Source organism: Dendropsophus ebraccatus, chromosome 6 (genome assembly GCF_027789765.1).
Source record: "Dendropsophus ebraccatus isolate aDenEbr1 chromosome 6, aDenEbr1.pat, whole genome shotgun sequence".
NCBI lineage: Eukaryota > Metazoa > Chordata > Amphibia > Anura > Hylidae > Dendropsophus > Dendropsophus ebraccatus.
In genome coordinates, this window is record NC_091459.1 from 76280816 (window position 1) to 76300985 (window position 20170).

At 40.7% G+C, this 20170-nt stretch overlaps 1 protein-coding gene across 1 annotated transcript in view; it reads right to left on the reverse strand.

The window, feature by feature from the left end:
* The window catches only part of FNDC3B (fibronectin type III domain containing 3B), a 247626-nt gene that overhangs the window by 161593 nt on the left and 65863 nt on the right, over positions 1-20170 (reverse strand). The window contains exon 3 of the mRNA XM_069975184.1: positions 16756-16831. Coding sequence (XP_069831285.1) covers positions 16756-16831 — 76 coding nt within the window. The remainder of the gene's footprint in view (positions 1-16755; positions 16832-20170) is intronic.

The following is a 20170-nucleotide window of genomic DNA, read 5'->3' on the forward strand; positions in this document are numbered from 1 at the left end:
GAGCATTCTTTGCAAGCACAATTACCACAGCCAAACTGCTCCTGTGGCCAGAAAACACAAAAACATGAAGCCACAGAGTGGTGGACAGGCCAGGAACTTTTACGCATACTCTACAAATGGGAATTCCTGAGAACCCGATGGAGAACAGTAAGAGGGCTGCAGGTAACATGAACTGATGGTGTATCGCCCTGTGCAAAGAAAAATTGGGCTGTTAAGAAATAATAATCTATCACCAAAAAAGAAAAACACTCAATCCATCTACCAAGAACATTAAGAATCTCCCAAAATTACGATAGAGGTGATTTTTCTTCCAACAAACCACACCATTCTTATCCATGAGGTTTGTCTGGTACTAAAGCTACAATAGTGGACATCAACTTAATAAAATAATAGCAATTTTTCTAGGGTGGAACAAGAAGCTGTTTTTCTTGTTATCTCATTATCTCAAACAACCAAAACATGCCACATGCACCGTATCTTGGCATCAAGCTTACATTAAATTGACGTCCTTTTTAACCATGCGGAGCACTCAAGGCTAGAAAACAGAGACCACCCATAAATAAGAAGCAGATACCTTAATCCTACACCACAGCCTGCATTGGGACTCCACTAGGCAACAAGCATTTTTGCATTCACAATGTCGCTGTACTAAGGGGAAGCTAGTGACATCAGCTCCAATTTTACACAGAATCTGAATATACTGTCAGTAATATTATTCATGTCCCATCACAGCTAAAACTAAAATTCTGATAATTTACAATCTCTCATTGAAATTACCTTTCCAATGCTGAAAATGAATAACTCTTTAGAAAGGTCTTTTAAGGTTCAGGCTTAAGGGATGAAAGGAATGCCTTTAAGAGAATCCCCATCTCTATTTCACACTCATTCAGTCTTACATTCCTGGCGGGGTCAAACAGCATTGAATAAGGAAACACAAATTACTCTAAGTGGGATTCTGGTGATAAAAGACACTTTGTGATGGAGAGACCTATGGAGAGCCCAGGGCTGAAAACTTCTACTGCCTGCAAGTTAAAAATAACATTAGTAAATGTGTACTAAATAAGCCTGTGTTTAGTTGCACAACATCCAGAACATTGTTTCTGCAGTATACTCCTAATACCTGGCATTGGCAGCAGAGGTTGGTGCCTCTTACCAACCTCGTAGAACCGAGAACTTGATCAAACATCCCAATGCTTGGACATTCTTAGCTAGAATGTGTGGACTTTAGGCCTTAGGATATACAGATGCTGCAATGAGCTGCCCACAGAGCAGGGGACATAAAATAATATATATATATATACACACACACACACACACACACATACATACACAGATAGATAGATAGATAGATAGATAGATAGATAGATAGATAGATAGATAGATAGATAGATAGACTGACTAAGGATCCTTCTGGTAGTCTCGTTTGTTCTAAGATAACTCATTTAACCCTATTAGTGTCCTTAAAATGCCTTTTGAAACATTGGATTCAAGATACTACTCCGTCAATGTCAGAAATTACCTCTGCACTGAAAGAAATTTTTCATTGGGAACTTTTAGACGTTATACGCATGAAAGAGAAGTCCACAAAAACATTTATGTCTAAATGGAAACCTTTTATAACTAATGTGTTCTCTTCGGAGGAACAAGACTATTATGAGCAAATTTAAGTTTACCAAATGGTATTGCATGGCGGACTTGAATGGGACTCTGGGAATGCTTAAAGTCAAGTGACTTATATTATGTATCTCTACTATCTTTCTATTACCATCCATAGATAGTATTAACGTAATATTTCTCTTGAGGTGACCTATGTTACTTTAGTTTTATGTTAGTTTTCTGTTTTTCAGTTCATTGCTATTATCTTTTGTTTAATATAATAATATGTTGAAAGGCTAAGCATACTAATGCCTTCTTATTTTCTGTACAAGTAATTATTATCTGCCTGCACGGAATTATAAAATTTTCATTGTAATGACTTGCAATATTTTATGCTTTGCCAACAATAATATACATATATATTTATATTTATTTTTTTCATATTCCTAATATACCTCCATCAAAATATGCTTATCAATTCCTCCTAGGTGTACAGCTTTCAATAATGTGCCCTTTATTCACATACATTGCCACCCATCAGCACCCACAATGTGCCAAGTGAACATTACAAACTCTATGAGATTTTCGTTTAGGGCAGCTTCACACGTAACGTATCGCAGCAGATTTTGTGGTGCAGATTTGATGCTGTGTTCATTAATTTAATCAAATCCGCTGCGGATCTGCTGCGATACGGGACGTGTGAAGCTACCCTAAGGGTACAAACCCACTTGCCGGATCAGCAGCGAGTTTCTCACTTCGAATACGCAGCGAGACGTGCTGTGGATCCCAGCCCTGTTTTCTCAATGGCAGACAAACTCGCAGCAGGGTTGTACAGCCCGCCCCGTTAACCCCCTGGCCGCTGGAGACTATTAATCACCGATGTCTTCAAGTCCCGCTCAGCCAATCAGTGCGCTGCGGTGGGGCAGCGCACTGATTGGCTGAGCGGGACGTGACAGGAACCGCCAAAGTAAGTAGGAGTGGGGACCCGGTGATGTATAGTCTCCAGTGGCCGGGGGGTTAAGGGGGCGGGCTGCAAACAAATTCGCAGCAGGGATGTACATCCCTGCTGAGAGTTTGTCTGCCATTGAGTAAACAGGGCCGGGATCCTCGCTGCATATTGAAACTGAGAGACATATTGAAGTGAGAAACTCGCTGCGAATGCGGCAAGTGGGTTTGTACCCTAAAGGGGTTTTCCACCGAAAGGCTAAAAAATTAAAGGAGAAGATTGGCAAAAATTTGTATTAAATTATTGTATTGCCCCCGAAAAGTTATACAAATCTCCAATATACACTTATTATGAGAAATGCTTATAAAGTGCTTTTTTCCCTGCACTTACTACTGCATTAAGGCTTCACTTCCTAGATAACACGGTGATGTTACGACCTGACTCCCAGAGCTGTGCGGGCTGTGGCTGCTGGAGAGGAGGCTGGCAAGGGGACACTGAGGGACACAGGGCACTGGAGGGACACAGGGCACTGGAGGGACACTGAGCATCCCTCCGCCATCATCCTCTCCAGCAGCCACAGCCCGCACAGCTCTGGGAGTCGGGTCGTGACATCACCATTTTATCCAGGAAGGGAAGCCTTGATGCAGTAGTAAGTGCAGGGAAAAAAAAGCACTTTATGTGCATTTCCCATAATAAAGTGTATATTGGTGATTTTTATAACTTTTTTTTTTTTTTGGGGGGGGGGGGGGGGGGGGGGGGCGGCAATACAATATTTTAATAAATTTTTTTTGCCAAACTTCTCCTTAAAATTGCTAGCTGCTCTTACTCACCAATTCCCCCTGAGTATTTTGAGTCTTTCTAGATGCTGCCGTTCCAGACTTAAACGTTTTTCTAAAAGCTGATGTATATCCAAGATGGTGGCAGCAAGTAAACTACATTTCCCATCATGCATCTCCCTGATTGGCTTGTTTGTGTAATCACTTTCTTCCCTGCCCATTGCTGTCATTACTATAGCACAGTAAACAGAGGAATGTTTTTTTCACTGATATTGCAACAATCACCCTAGTATGTATTTCATACTAGCTGATGATATAGCAGAGCTGCTAGCGCATGGTGTAGCTATGTGCTGCATAACGGGCATCTATTTGCTGGTGGGTGTAGTGTATGTTTAGATCTCTACCTGCTGACTGAATGAAAACATTCTAGTTCCATACAGACTCTAAGAACAACCATAGCACTTACAAAATACAGAGCTATGACACCAAGACAGATACATATGCCTGCATTCACTGACAGCAAGAATAGATAGCACTATAACTTTTCATATTAAAGTAACCTAGGCTCAGGGACACATGTAAGTCTATGGAAGCAGCACAGGTGCATGGAGATGATGCAAGTGATGTCTCCCAGGGGTAAGGTTACGACGTCAATAGACAGCTAACCTGGCACACAGAGAGGAGATCACATGTCCTGTGACAACGAAGGGAGGCGGGAGAGGGAGCTGAGCGCTGTCAGAGTGGACATAGAGAGGATGAATTTAGACATCCAGAGTGGATAAGAATAGGGAAAAAAAGAAAGGAAAAGGGTGCAAGATAGGTTATACATGTATATTAGACATAGGGTGGTATTGGGAAGGGGGATTGTTAGAGTATTGTTTTTGTTACCCAGATAACCTCTTTAATAATAGCCTGCTGCTGCCATCTTTGCACTGTTACTATGAGAACTATAAGGATTATGAGGACACCTGTATTATTTTGGCTACTTACATCTGACCAATCTTTAAAAGGGTATTCTGTATAATTCCCCCCTCTGCTACAAAAAAAAAATAAGGAAAATAGTTTCTGATCTTATTTTCTTGCTCTGCAAACGAACATTACTACCTGGCTAAAATTTACCCTGAATTCTGCTTCAGTGATCTAATAGGTTATTCACACCTCTTCACTCCACTCCATTTCATTATTCAATGCCTTCTCTTTCATCTGTCTTGCATTGCTGACAATGACGGAAGCTATATTTTATCACGGGGCACGGACATTTCATACCATTCTGTACTCAAGGTTTGGTATTATTTATAGCTGTCATTTCTATTACATAAACAGTTTTATTTCCCATTTTCATTTCATTGATTCCTTAGCTTCATCCTCTTGCAATTTCATCCCCATGCCGCCCACTTCAGTTAAGCAGTTGTCTTATTAGTCATGTATCTTGTGACCAAAGGGAATGCGGGGGTGCCTTTCTTTAACATCTACACAAATAACTTTTCCATCCTGGCAGCAAGTCACTGACTTATCAAATATGAATATTTTTTACAATTCTATGTATTGTACGTCACTGTAAAATGTATGAGACTATAGTGACTCACAAATATAGAAGGTCGCTGTTGATGTCAGTTATGCTTCCGCTTGGAGGGGAGCAGTAGCAGAGGCTACCAGTCAGTAGCAAGCCACAAGGATGTAAACAGTCCTCACAATATAGTTAATGGGGCTGTAAAGCAAAGAAGCTTTGACCCACAAGTCACAGGTCAAACAAACAAAAGCAACATCAAAAAAAGATTAGGCCAACCAATGGCTCAAACATACCACAGACCACATCAACAAAAATAAAGTCAGTTTAACTGATTGACACCTACTACTGAAGCTGGAATGTGAAACCTATGTGGATATGTACCAATGTAGTAATGGTGATGTATAGGTTAGGATTATTTTCAACAACTAGGATCAGGGCTCAACCTCAAAAGCACAATTTTAAAAGGATGACTGAAGTGATGTTATATTGTGTTTGGAACATTAGGAAGCTAAGAATTTAGAGACATTTTATTGCTGACAGCAACAGCAATGGTTGGTTAACTTGCTATATAAGACTGTATTCCTTGAAGTGACACTGTCACCCCCTTTTTGCATTCTGACTTCTCTACACAGGTGTAATGGGTAAATTTAGCAGTTTTCATATTTTATTTTATATCATATGTCATGGTGCTTGTTCCAGTAAAAAGTGATCTATTCTCAACTGCAGATTGTGCTAATTGGGCAGGGCCTCATGGCAACAGCACCACTTAGCTCCGCCCACAGTATCACCGTTGCCCGCGCCCCTCCATGACGTCATCGGCACATAGGTATAGGCCGAACTAGGGGGGGTGGGGCCTAAACCTTTAGGCCAGTCTGTTAAAATGGTTGACGAGCGGCGGGGCCTATGTGCTATGACATCATTGAGGGGACAACGGTGGCGCTGTGGACGAGGCTAAGTGGCGCTATAGCCATGATGCACCGCCCACTTAGCACAATCTGATAAAAGATCTCTTTTTACTTGAACAAGCACCATGACTTATGTTATAAAATAAGAAACGAAAACTGCTAAATTTACCTTTTACACCTGTGTACAGAAGTCAGATTCCAAAAAAGCGGTGACAGTGTCACTTTAAGTAGTGTGTAGATGCACACAACAACAAGGGATTTCTTAAATGCTCTTTGAGCAGACTATTGAGTGTTACTGTCACAAAAAAAAAAAATTGATGTCACACAGACACATCAAAAGTTTTAATCGGTCAACGTCTCAGTGATGAGACACCACTCATATACCTAGAAGTAGTATACGGTCGTGCACTTTACTCCCCACCTCTCTGCTCAAGAGATGGGCTCCAAAAACTCATGGTGAAGCCCATCTGCAATGTATCTGAATAAGAAGCGAGCAGGGGAGTGAACCGAGATTGGTGTGGGTCTTAGCAAACAGACCCCAACCAATCGAAACTCTTGACATGTCTGTGTAACATGTCAAAAGCTTTTCTTAAATATGACAGTAACATTTTAAACAAACAACCTGGGTAACAAAATTAACCTCCAGTATTCCTGTTGTGTCATCTGGTCCATCCCAGCTCAGTTGCACTTTTTTTCTGCAACTGGGTCATGTGACCACCATTCAGGCCATGCAAAATGACATGCATGAGTAGACAGGATATCAGTCACTCCGGTGTTAGTGAACATCATCACTGAGCAGCTCTAGGTAGTTCAGTCCCTTTGCCACCTAGCTCTATATGTATTGATAGAATGCTGCTGTAGAGATCACTGTTGCCATATCTATGTAACCAGACAACCAAAGGATGTATGCAGTATACACAAGAACTTTTATGTTATGCTCTAATAATAGCCATATGGAGAACTACTTATGGAATTTAGTCTGGGTGAGAATGAGGCAATGTTCACACATAGTATTTTGGTCTTTTTTGAGATTAAAAAACTGTGGGAGCATTATCAAAGTCTGCATATGGCATGGTACAGCGTTTACACTAGGTGGCACTAGGGGTGGTACAAACCATACAGACTCCATGCAAGAGTCCTTACTGAAATATTGATGCATATTCCTAATAAGGATATTAAATATGCCTTTCCTGGTTTACATAATGATGAAAGTAACCATGATTTTACATCCTCTGTGCAGGACAAAAATAATAGCCCGACATGTCCAGTCAAGCCAAAAATTTTTTTTTTTTTTTTTTTTTTTTTTTTATTGCTGAGAATGGGAATTTCTTTGTTTTTCAGCATATGAACATTTTGTCTTAGCTTCAGCTTTATTCCATTTTTCTTCCTTCTCTCATAGCTGGGGTGATTCATCTTTTAACCGTCTCCTCAGCAGTATACTGAGGCTGCTCTGTTCTACTCCCGTTGTGGGAAGCCACGTCAGCAGGAAACCCTGCTGGCTGCCAGGTCACATTCATAACTGTCTAGAGCAGTCAACAAGCAACACAGTCCAGTACTTTTGGTTTTCACAAGTATACAGAGCTCAAAGCCTGGAAAATGGGGCAGGCCAGAAGCACGAGACTCAATGTAAAGTGAAGTTCTGTGCATTAACTCCTTTATAAATCTAAAAAAGTATTGAAGATATATATAAAAAATATTTTATTAGCATCCAAAATAAACTTCTGAGAACTAATGCATAGCTGTCAAAATTGGTGCATCATTCGAGCCATTACACTGAAACAGGGTTAACAATGGAAGTGAATGAATGCTGCACTGTTTACACAAAGATAAAAAAAAAAAAGTTGCAAGAAAGCTGCAGGTTTCATGTTGTTTTTTAGCAAGAAACAAGCAAGAAAGCAAGGACAGTGGACCAATGGGACGGCAGTGGTAGGAGATCAGGCATGTGAGTACAATTTATTATTTATAAGCCATCTTAAGCCCACAAAAAATTCTGGTGCCAGGCAACAATTTTAAATGCTGATCTTAACAAATTTCCTTCTAAATTTGTAGGTGTCAAACCTCCGGTCAGGACTCAAACACTAAAACAACATTCAGAATAAATCAGTCAAAGCTGTTTTTATGCAAACAGGGTTGACAGTTTAACTGGCTTAAGAAACCTTAATTGTAGCGTTAAAAATATAAAAGAAAGAGGATTAGAATCCTCACATCTGGACATTAACAAAAATCTCATTGGTTTTTAATACTTTTTTTTGCTGCTTTTAAAAGGTTTCATATTTTTTTCTTTAAAGTTTCATACTGTGCTGGTTATTGCTCAACACAGCATAATAGTTGCCAAATTTCAGAAAAACTACTTACAGCCAGTAAAACTATATAAAATTTTCATCCGCACATAAGTAAAAAAAAAAAAAAAATAAATAAAAAAAAAAAAGGAAAAGAGAAGACTAGTTATAGGACATGCTTCTGGCCACAGTATAAGAACCAAAGCTATGATTATTCTTACAAAGAAGCTTTAACCCACTATTTCTCATTTTACTCAGGTCTTTTTAACCAATTTATGCCAATAAAAAGTTTCCAAGTAAATGTTACGCTAGGTTCACATCAAACTTAGGTTCTACTATTTATTCCTACAGTATCTTAGAAAGTGATGGCATATTGCTAGCATATGCCAGACTTTCATACTGGACGAGGTTCAACCAACCATATAAACCATATAAATCCTGAGAATGAACGGCTCGTTGTGCAGGTATAGCACTGGACTTCTTCACTGCTTAACCTTGCACAGAACCACTCTAGCCCTTGCTGTGCAGAAAACTGCAGAAAAGCCCTATTAAAGGGGTAGTGCGGTGTTAAACAATTTTTTACTAAATAACACATTACAAAGTTATACAAATTTGTAATGTAGGTTATGTTAGTGAATAGCCCCTGTCCGCCATCTTGGGTCAATAATGTCATCTTCTGGAGGCCGGCCGAACCGCTCCGACCGTCCCTCGTGCAGGCCCCCCTCTGTCGCATCATCAGCTCAGCCTCGAATGGCTGAGCATAACTGTGCTCGGCCAATCGCGGCTGAGCAGCTGACGCCGCCGCAGGGGGGGGGGGGGGGGGAGCGGCTTGAAAGAGGGCTGGTGCGGTCCGGCCGGCCTCCCGAAGATGATATCATTATCACAAGATGGCGGACGGGGTTCGACACGAATCAGGTGAGTATAGAGCACTACACTTCCGGGTCTGGCGTGGGTGGAAGGAACACGGGGAAGGGGGCCATTCACTAACATAACATACATTACAAAGTTGTATAACTTTGTAATGTGTGTTATTTAATGAATAATTGTTTAGCGCTGCACTACCCCTTTAATGGTCATATCAGCACTTTAGAGTGGGGACAGTGAGTTCCTGAAGGTCCCCTTCACGGTGCATTGCTATTTCTCCTCATCTGCTTCTCAGGGGGTGGGATCAGAGCTGGTCTGTTTGCCAGCAGTACTCACACATGGACTTTGATTTCCTTACTTCTCTGGCCAATTATGGAACAATAGCGACATCTCTGCTAGGCTATAACATTGTGCTGGAACAGAATGAATAGATATGTACTAGGCTGGAGGATGATTTACACAGTACACTAATATAGATGGCATGTTGGAGGGGGTATATTTATACACTGGCTTTACAAAGTGCTATGTGGGCAGAAAAAAAAAACAGCAATAGCATCACAGCAAGGAAGAGGTTACATCACAAAAGTGCCTGTGGTCAAATCAATGAACTGCTGCTGTTGCTGAAGATGACTATGATGGTGGCAAGCTAAAGAGTGTGGAAAAGAAAAATGCAATACAAAAGCAGCCCTGGGTTTAGCAGTAAACGGTTGATGATGATGATGATGATGATGATGATGATCTAACATAAGGGACACCTGCCAAAAACTTTATGAGTGGTAAGAAGGCTTTGATTTAACTTTCAGGTACAGAATGGTCCCTCTGTACACAGAGGGGCTCAAGATACATGTAGCAATGGTAAGAAAAGAATAGGCACTCACCAAATAAAACATTTTTTATCTCTTTGACAGGGACACATACAATAAGCACTGTAACTATGTAACTATGTGGTTTGGCTTCTATGTCCATGGGAAGTGATGCCTTGGTGTGGACCCAATGCGTGTCGTCACACACAGTGACATTGTATTTTTTGGAATATAGTGGTGTGCGCTTTTTCATGTAGTGTCCAGCTTTCTTTTTTTTTTTTCTTTCTTTCTTTTGTACAAGATGGCAGCACATTAAACAGCTACAGCTTGGCTCTGTGTGTCAGGATAGATGTACTCCTGCACATAGCACTAGATAAGCCCCGCCCCCACTTCCTGTGCTCTCTCTGGGTCTCTCTACTACTAAAGATAGAATTATCAGGCAGTGGACAGCAGATTGCAGGTAAGTGAGACAGCTAGCCTTTTCTAGTGTGATATTTTTTGGTAAATGGAACCGTTAACAAAAATGTTAGAAATCACACAGGCCATCAAAGGAAAAGAAACTGTTTGAAAAAGACAGTGACCCTTTGTTTTACCTTAGCCATATAGACGTGAAAATGTATACCTGCCAAATCTATGTCTACAATCTCTGGGTGCATATACTTAACAAGTATAATTTTCTGACAGACACACTGGACATAGATAAAAAAAACATTTTTGTTAATCATCTACAAACCCATGTCACCTAAGGTATATTGACCTCACCTGCCATGTTATCCCTCTGACACATAAGTGCAGTCAGTGTAGAGCTTTTGCTTTTGAGTTTGCTTTTAAAGTGATACTGCCTTCTCAAAATCCGTAACTCTATTAACCATTGTTAGAAACATGCAAGTTTGCAACTTACTGCATTTTTTTTTCTTATCCGTGGACTTTCACCACAACAGCTGCAACCCAATGAAGACTAAATAAATTAAAGGGATTGTCCAGCAAAAATCTTTTTCTTTCAAATCAAAGAAAGTTATACAGATTTGTAATTTACTTCTATTATAAAATATCACGTCTTCCCATACTTAAAAGCTGCTGTATGTCCTGCAGAATATGTTGCTTCTTTTTTAGGCTGACATCTCTGGCAAAGACAGGAAATCTCCAAAGGAGGAGAGGCTTGCTATGGGAATTCCCATAGAAAACCTTTCCTGTTCTGGAAAGTTACTGTCTCGGCCAAAGATGTCAGTAGAGAGCACTGGTTTAGACTGCAAATAAAGCAACATTTCCTGCAGGACATACAGCAGCTTTTAAAGCGACTCTGTACCCACAATCTGACCCCCCCAAACCACTTGTACCTTCGGATAGCTGCTTTTAATCCAAGATGTGTCCTGGGTTCCATTCAGCAGGGGATGCAGTTATTGTCCTAAAAACAACTTTTAATCCTACAGCGCTGTGTCTAACGGCCGGGGCTTACATTTGTATATGCATTAGGCTAGCACACCCTCTCCGTCCTTCCTCCCCATTAGGAATTCTCCAGGCAGATTGCTTCCTATTCCCCACCTGTGTGCATGAATATGGGCTGGATCGTTAAGACACCTGTGCAAAGCTCAAACAGCAGTAAATGTTCCTGGATCATTCCTAATGATGAGGAGGGTGGGGAAGGTACAAGTGGAATGTAGGGGAACAGATTGTGGGTACAGAGTCGCTTTAAGTATGGGAAGACTAGATATTTTTTAATGGAAGTAAATTACAAATCTATATAACTTTATGACACCAGTTGATTTGAAAGAAAAAGATTTTCGCTGGACAACCCCTTTATGTCTGATGGTTATGTACAATGGGTGAGTGACACCTTAATCAAGCAACACAGAAGAGGCTCTTTACATTTATATTATTGTCCAGTCTGGAATTTACCTGCTTTTAGGCACCAAATATTATCTACAAAATTTCCCTTCTATGTAGATAGGAGAGAATTTAAATCTTGGGACAACTCTTTCAATGCAGGGTTACACCAAACAGTAATTTCACTATTCACCTTATAACTATTTCATAGTGTTTTCTAAAGTGAACATAAAGAAAAGAGACCAGTCATATACTGTATGTAAGATGGAATTTTCCACTTTTAGAAATATTAAGTACTGCAAAAACCATAAAATACATCAGTTTGGTTTTGTAACTCCATGCACTCTATATGATTAGTTGCACTATAGAGACAGCATCCAGTTACAGAAGATACCTCCATTTCCCATTTCCCCATTAATAATGTTATAACAGCATATTGTGAGATCAATGCTGAATTACATTATAATATTAAGCCATCATTTATCAGAACATAATGTAGTACATGGGTCTCCAAACTGCGGCCCTCCAGCTGTTGCAAAACTACATTTCCCATCATGTCTGGACAGCCAAATCCAAAGGTTTACCATGATGTAGTAAATAAGAAGTAGTATGTAGTATGTCTAGCTGAAGTGTTGTCTCTAAAAAAAAAAAAATAGAACACCTAATATATTTTTGAGAACGACAACTGAATTGGAGTCATATGTAGAGGCAACATCCTCATAAAAATTATTTCCATTTTATTCAGTCACATCTGGAATGAATATTGTCCAGCTATTCTGAACTTTTTCACTTCCTGTGAAGCTTCAGACTATCCATGAACTTCTGATAGAGAGTACATACAACTAAGACATAATGTATGCAACGAGAAACATCCCAGGGCTTTAAGGGGTTGTCCGGGATAAACTCCTAATCAGTGATGTTGCTGAGGCTCTGGGGGGCATGACAGTGATACTTACCAATCCTGCTCTGCCGTAGCTGCCGGTTCCCTTGTCGCCCACTCTCCGCTGCTGTCAGCATTTTGAAAACATTCACCGACGTGCCACTTTCACCAGAAATGGCAGCGCACCGTAGACTTTAAACTGTATATGCTGAGCTGTCATTTCCTCTGGGAAGGGCACATCAGCAAAAGTTGTAAAAACACTGATATCGGTGAAGAGTGGGAGACACAGGAACTGGCAGTTGTGGCAGAGCGGGATAGGTAAGTATATAGCACTGTCATTTCCCCTACAGCCCCAGCAGCACTGCACATTATGGATTTATTATGAATCCCAAAAGCATAAAACTTTATAAAAAGAGTGTTCCCCAACCTCAGTCCTCAAGGACCACCAACATGGTCATGTTTTGAGGATTTCTTTAGTATATCACAGAAGATATCCCTATACTTAGGTATCACCACATGTTTTCTTTGTATGAGATATCCTCAACTCATGACCTGTTGGTGGGCCTTGAGGACTGGAGCTGAGGAACACTGCCCTAGATAGTCAATCGAACTGTGGACAAGCATGCTCATTGGTAATCCAATTTGTTACTCACAAGACAAATGACCTCAGTTCATATCAATGCTGAGGCTCCCGATAAGTCTGACCCCATTGATAAGATATTTCTCCTTTATCCAGCTGCTAGGGGATAACTTTTAGGCTTTGTTTTGTAGACGTCTTTTTTGACAACTGTCATTTTGATGCCAAAAGACTGTTGCAAATAATTATCATGATCAGGACCTATTTGGTAGGAGCTCATTAGCAAAAAGGGAGACATGATGTGGCCACGTAAGGAGGTGAAAGATAAGAACAGAAAGGGCAGTGGGGGCACAACCTGCTGTGGGGGAGGATGACAAAGAGCAGGTACTACTTGGCAGGGCTAAGATGTGTGGGAGAGGTGGGTACATAGGGTTCAAAAATAAAAATTCCAGTGATGCTGCTGCTCATACAGGAATGAGACAGGTAGAAGCTTCTGAACCTCCTGACATGCTGCTTCCACCAAAGTACTGGAGACCCTAAGACATGCACCCCAGGTTACCCCCCCCCCCCATTTAATCTGGTTTATATGCATTTCCAGTGAACAATCCAACACACTTCTCACGCTCACATACAATTATGTGTTGTTTTTCTTTTTTGTCTGACAGATTAAGTGCATAACCTAAACATATGACTAGAATAGGATTTGTTCTTTTATTTTTTTATTTTTTTTATATTTAAGTTTTTTTTTTTCAAATAGGACATACAATACAGGAAATACAGGACACGGACTTTGTGGAATCCCGAGACACAACAATACAAACAGGGAACAAGGCATAAGGGGGGTAGAACCATACATAACAGTCACAGAGCGTCCTCAACATGCTACAAACGCAGCGGAACCAAGCCGCCACAGGTAATGAAAAGGTGGCGAAGGCACAGCAGGGACCTCACAGGCCATAAAACAGAAATTAACTCTGCATTAACCTAAGTAATAATAATAATAAAATAAAATAAAAAAAGGGGTAGAAGATACTGGGTTCCCATGAGGGAGGGAAAAACCTACAAAAGGTTTGTGAGACATTGCAGAAAGGATTTGTTCTTTTCTAAGCAGAAAGGAGTTTTCTGTCAATAGATAATGATGACCTTCCACTCCCCCTTCCCTGAGAAAATCAGCTGCGTAGGAATCGAATAGACAATTTGGATACATTTACTTCAGATCAAAAAAATGCACATTTCTATGAATACTGTCACTGGCAAGGTGACTTTGTAGACCAAAAATGTCTGTGTGACAGGTCAAAAGTTTGTTTTCAAATGACTGTGACACCTATTACATATGAAGCAAACCACTGGAGACAAAAACTGAGGGGAAGAGATGTTCATCAAATGCCAATGACATCATCAATGACATGATGTCATACTGCATACAACTGATCTATGTGGACTATACAAGGATGGGCCTTTCAGCAAATCCCACATATACATAAGCAGACAGATCTGGGAAATCCTGAAGATTTTTTTTTTTTCATATTTCCTTCCAATTTTAACAGTACAGCCAAGGCCAAGTATGCCATGGTGTGTACCTGGTCTGCAACAATTTTGTACAAGTATGCGAGCACCAAAGGTTTTCCAGTAGGTCATTGCCCAGAGTCTCCCACTGCTTCTGCCAACAGAATCATCACACCAGCCTACCTTCTTCCATTTCTCCCTACTCCAGTTCAGATACTCCTGTACCTGTAATGCTCTGGCAGTCATTAAGGATTTAGACAATAGTTGCTCTACATTAGATGTACTGTGGAATCAGACTAGACAGGTAGCCTCTGCTTGTCGCGCATTTGCCGCTGCCACTCCTTGAACCCCCTTTAGTAGGTGTTAACTACTGCTTACAAGGAACACCCTACAAGTACCAAGTCAAGAAACAGAAAAAAACTGAATTTTGGGGAGACTAAGCAAGACACCTTTGCCTTCTAGCTAAGCATGGCCTTACAGAACATACAGAAAGGATTTTCATAATGCGGATTTAATCCTTTTAAAACACAAATACAAAATGTAGCATTTTGAGGCAATCCGCACTGATGAAAAAAAAATGATCTATGTACTGTACTGAGCTAACACTAAACCATGACAATCTGTGATAACACTATGATAACGCTACAAAATGCTGCAAATTACCTCTGTTAACCTGGACTGCCACGCCAGTACAAAAGATTAGTCCTCAAACAACTGCTTGGCACATGCACTTGGAACAAAGCAAGCTTAGAGAAACTCAGACTGAATAACTGAAGATAAAGGCTGAATAAATGGTTTTTGAAATGTAAAAATAGCACAAACGCTCCACAGTGTTTTCAGTTCTATAAAAATAATAAACGTAATAATCCAAGCTTACTTTCTCAGAGGAAAAGTCACATTAGAATTTTAGCAGCTCAGTTGTATAATATTATTTTCTTGTATCCGCTCAAGGGAGACACGGTTTCAAGGACAGAATTTGTTATGTACTAGGGTCCAAGTACTATCTGAATGTATCTTTTATTGAGAAAAAGCCTGAGAAACACATAAGGAATGTGTGTGAAATAAAACTGAAAATGAGTCTTCTGTGGCTAATGCCTTCTTAGGTCCTGAACATATCTGTCCAGTGATCCGGAGTCGCGGGACGCAGGATGCAATGAGCTGATTCTGTTGTATCCAACATCTGTCAGTGTGGGATGTCTTTATTTACTCCTCATTTTCATCCCAACAACTACATTACTACCTACCTATGACTAGTGCCTCTGTTAAGAACAATAGCCACCATGCTGTGACCGATTCAACATATGCCAGATCCTGATGTGCTTTTGGCTCATAATGGGGTCTGCCATGTGTTCCGTCATGCTTGCAACATTGATGACATCATGCAGCAATTGAACATCTCGCATACGCATGGTTTCATCCACACGCAATCTTCAGCAGCTGCACAAAACACCTGCCCCCTCCACGTCTTGGGCCCTACTACACCAACAGATTTATCTGACAGATTTTTGCAACCAAAACCAGGAACAGACTATAAACCAAGAACAGCTCATAAAGGAAAGACTGAGATTTCTCCTCTTTTTAAAGGAGGAGCTTATTGAGTCAAATCTCTGCTCACTCTTGTGCAGAGTTTCCACAATTGGGCTGGGTTCACACTACGTATATTTCAGTCAGTATTGTGGTCCTCATATTGCAACCAAAACCAGGAGTGGATTAAAAATACAGAAAGGATCTGTTCACACAATGTTGAAATTGAGTGGATGGCCGCCATTTAATGGCAAACATTTGCTGTTATTTTAAAACAACGGCTGTTATATTGAAATAATGGCAGTTATTTACTGTTATATGGCGGCCATCCACTCAATTTCAACATTGTGTGAACAGATCCTTTCTGTGTTTTTAATCCACTCCTGGTTTTGGTTGCAATATGAGGACCACAATACTGACTGAAATATACGTAGTGTGAACCCAGCCTTATACTGTATATTCCACAGTCCAAGTTCTTACTGGATTTAGTTGCAGGTATTGCAAGCTATTTGTCAACCCTGTGCACTAGAAAGCATCGAGCCACTAGACTACTGATTATTCAATCCAAAGAAACCCATTATAATTTGCCTTTAAATGGGATGGGGGGGGCTATAAACCTGGTATAATTTTCCCATCTGAAAAGCAGTGCTCCCAGACACCAGAAACCGCAGGGAAAGATTTAGACACTTCAGTCTCACATACTAAATGGGCTAGTGTGAGAAAAGCTTTGCAGCTACAGTCTAACCCAGACGTCAGTCTCCTTACCTTGAATGCACTGCAGTGTTCCGTCCTCTGCGCGTATTGTAAAGGTCTCTCCTGGGTTAACCTGAACTAGAATGACCTGTCAAAAGAAGATAAAAGTCCTTCAAGAACAATTTAACATCTGGTGCCTCTGGAGCAGGTAATTACTTCATACACCGGTATCCTACTTTAAAGCGACTCTGTACCCATAATCTGTGTCCCCCCCCCCCCCAAAACCACTTGTACCTTCGCATAGCTGCTTTTAATCCAAGAACTGTCCTGGGGTCCGTTCGGCAGGTGATGCAGTTTTGGTCATAAAAAACAACTTTTAAACTGGCAGCCCCATGGTTTAATTTGTTTACACATTAGGCTGGCAAGGTGCAAGCGGTTTGGGGGGTCAGATTGTGGGTACAGAGTCGCTTTAATGCAATTGTACAAACTATATATATTATAAAAAATAAATATTCTATATCACATTGGGCAGAGTATTCCAGTACCCCACAAATAAGGCATTTAAAATACGGCAAATACAAAACATTTTGTAATTTTTGCTGTATGAAAGGTGATATAGTTTTTAAAAAATATGCATAAGTTGTATCTCAAATTAATTTTAGTGACATAGAAGCCATCTGAATTCATTAAATCATTTACACCATTTTATTATGTATTATCTGTGCACCTCTGCTATAATCTGAATTGCTATGTGTTGTTAAATATAGAGTACTGCTTAAAGGGGTGTGCTAGGGCTTAAATAATGATTAATGATGGTCTATCCCTAGAACAAAAGTGTGTGTGTGAGTGTGAGTGTCTGTGTCTGTGTGTGTGTGTGTGTGTGTGAAGGGGGGTTGGAAGTTTGACTGCTCTCTCTTTATGCCCACTTAAACATTAATAATTGTCAATCACAGAGTGGGATCACCCACTTGACTGCTTATACCAAAATTGCTAGAAATTTACAATAATAAATGGCAATCCAGTAATATCCAGTAATTTTTCCAACAAAACTATATATAAATCTGCTAGCTTCTCCAGCTTTATAAAATGATGTATGCAGAGATTATAACTTTAACAAACCGGTTTAAATTTCACATATTGTATATCAATGACAATCATCAGACATAGATCAAATAGATCAAAACCATTACCCTACCTCCACCACATTATATTGACACAATTTATTGCAATAAGAACCAAAACTTAAAGGAGGACTGGGGAGGGGGAGGATAAAAGAAATAACATGCTCTTGCCTCTCCAGCTCGCTCCAGTGCTGGTGGCAGCATACCCCTGCTCCGGTCCTTGGCTGCTTCCTGGTCTGAGCAGGGAAGCTGGTTGTGATGTGTGAGGTCAGCTCAGCCAGCTACAGCCGCTGACTAGCTGAGCGGACCTCACACGTCACAACCCGGGTCCCCGCTCAGACCAGGAAGTGGCTAGGGACCTGGTGACCAGAGTGGAGGTATGCGGCAACCAGGGTGGCGCAGGGGAGGTAAGAACATTATTATTTCTTTTATCCTCCCCCTCTCGAAGTCTGGCCGAACTTCTCCTTTAAGATTGCTCCAGTAGTTAAAGAGAACCAATCATGGCCGAAATTTTAAAAATTTTTTTTTGCTAATAAGCTGTAAATTAATATTTTATTAATATTTGTAATTGGAATTATTTTATTTTACTCCCGTGATTTTACAATATACACATTCTCTTTTCCTGTCTCGCGCCGGCTCTTTTTAAAAGAGCCGGCGCGAGACAGGAAGCTCCCGGCATGCCGAGCGGTGGGAAGGGCTCCCATGAGCCTTTACCGCCGCTCTGTAAATACACAGTGATCCCGCGCTATACAGCGCGAGATCACTGTGTATGTCTATTCTAACTCGGCCTATTAGTATGTCCCTGAAGATACAGACTGCCTGTGCAGTCTGCATCTTATGCGTTTACCTAATCCTGTATAGCGGAGCAGTAAGGGCGGGGGCGGCCATCTTGATGACGTCACTGGTGCGTTCCAGCGCTGGAACGCAAGGGACGTAATCAAGATGGCGTCCGGCTTTGCTCACCGCTACAGAGGACCAGGTAAAGTATAAGATACAGACTGCACAGGCAGTCTATATCTTCAGAAATAAACTACATGAAGATACAGACTGCCTTTGCAGTCTGTATCTTATACTTTACCCAGTCCTCTGTAGCGGTGCAGTAAAGCCGGGCGCCATCTTGATTACGTCCCTTGCGTTCCAACGCTGGAACGCATCACTGTGACGTCATCAAGATGGCCGCCCCCGTCCTTACTGCTCCGCTTTACAGGATTAGGTAAAAGCATAAGATACAGACTGCACAGGCAGTCTGTATCTTCAGGAATAGACTTAGGGACAGATAATCTTTTATTATAGGGACAGTTAATTTTAGGTGATTGGTTCTCTTTAAGTATGAAGATAAAGATGTAAATCATTGATGATACCCACAGCTATTGTGGATGCATTCATTATACAGGAAGTCAGAACTGAAAGCTGTACACACAGGCAAATAACATGTTTCCGACCAATGAGCAGAAGATCTGTCTTCTACACCATTACACATTAAAAACATATTTTAAACTGCGGAAGTTTTCACCTGTCCATATTTTTAGCATGTAAGGTTAGGAAGTGGTTTAATAATAATAAAAAATATATTTATGTGAACAATGCACACAACAAAGCTGGGGGGGGGGGGGGGGGGAGTGGAATTGTGTAGATATCTAGAGGGAAAGATAGGGAGGGGCTATGATGGTATGATTGAGATGTTAGAAGGAGGAGTTTTAGAGGGGCCAGAATGGAGTAAATACCCTGCGGTACATATGTTAGTAAAGGTATGGAAAAATCTTAAAAAGCTATTGGGGCTGAAAAATGCGATAGATAATACACCCTTATGGAATAACAACAGACTGAGGGTAATATGTAAGCTAGGAATGCTTAAAAATCTTAAAAAAGCAGGGATTAGTAGAGTGAAAGACGCCTTCCGAGATAGGAAATTGAAAACATGGCAGCATTTAAGGGATGAGTTTGGTTTAGAGGGGAAAGAATGGTACGAATATGAACAGCTGAAGCATGCCGTCAGGGATACGGAGAATAAAGAGTCATTTATAGTGGAAACTACCCCGGAAATAATATCATTCCTAAATAGGGGTATGGGTATAAAAAAAGGGGTATCACGATTATATGGGAAATTAATGGATGAAACCCGGGGGAAGAGGGAAATGGGATGTAGGGGGAAATGGGAGAAGGAATTAGGTAAAATGTCTGAGGGGCAATGGGAGAGTATACTAAATAATGTAAAGAAAGTGTCGGTAAATCAAAACCACCAGATAATACAGCTTCATATTCTGCACCGATTATATTATACCCCTTTTTTCTTGGAAAAAAAAGGCAAAAGAACCACAGCGGACTGTGCAAGATGTGGGGAAAGGGTTGAAGATTGGTTGCACATC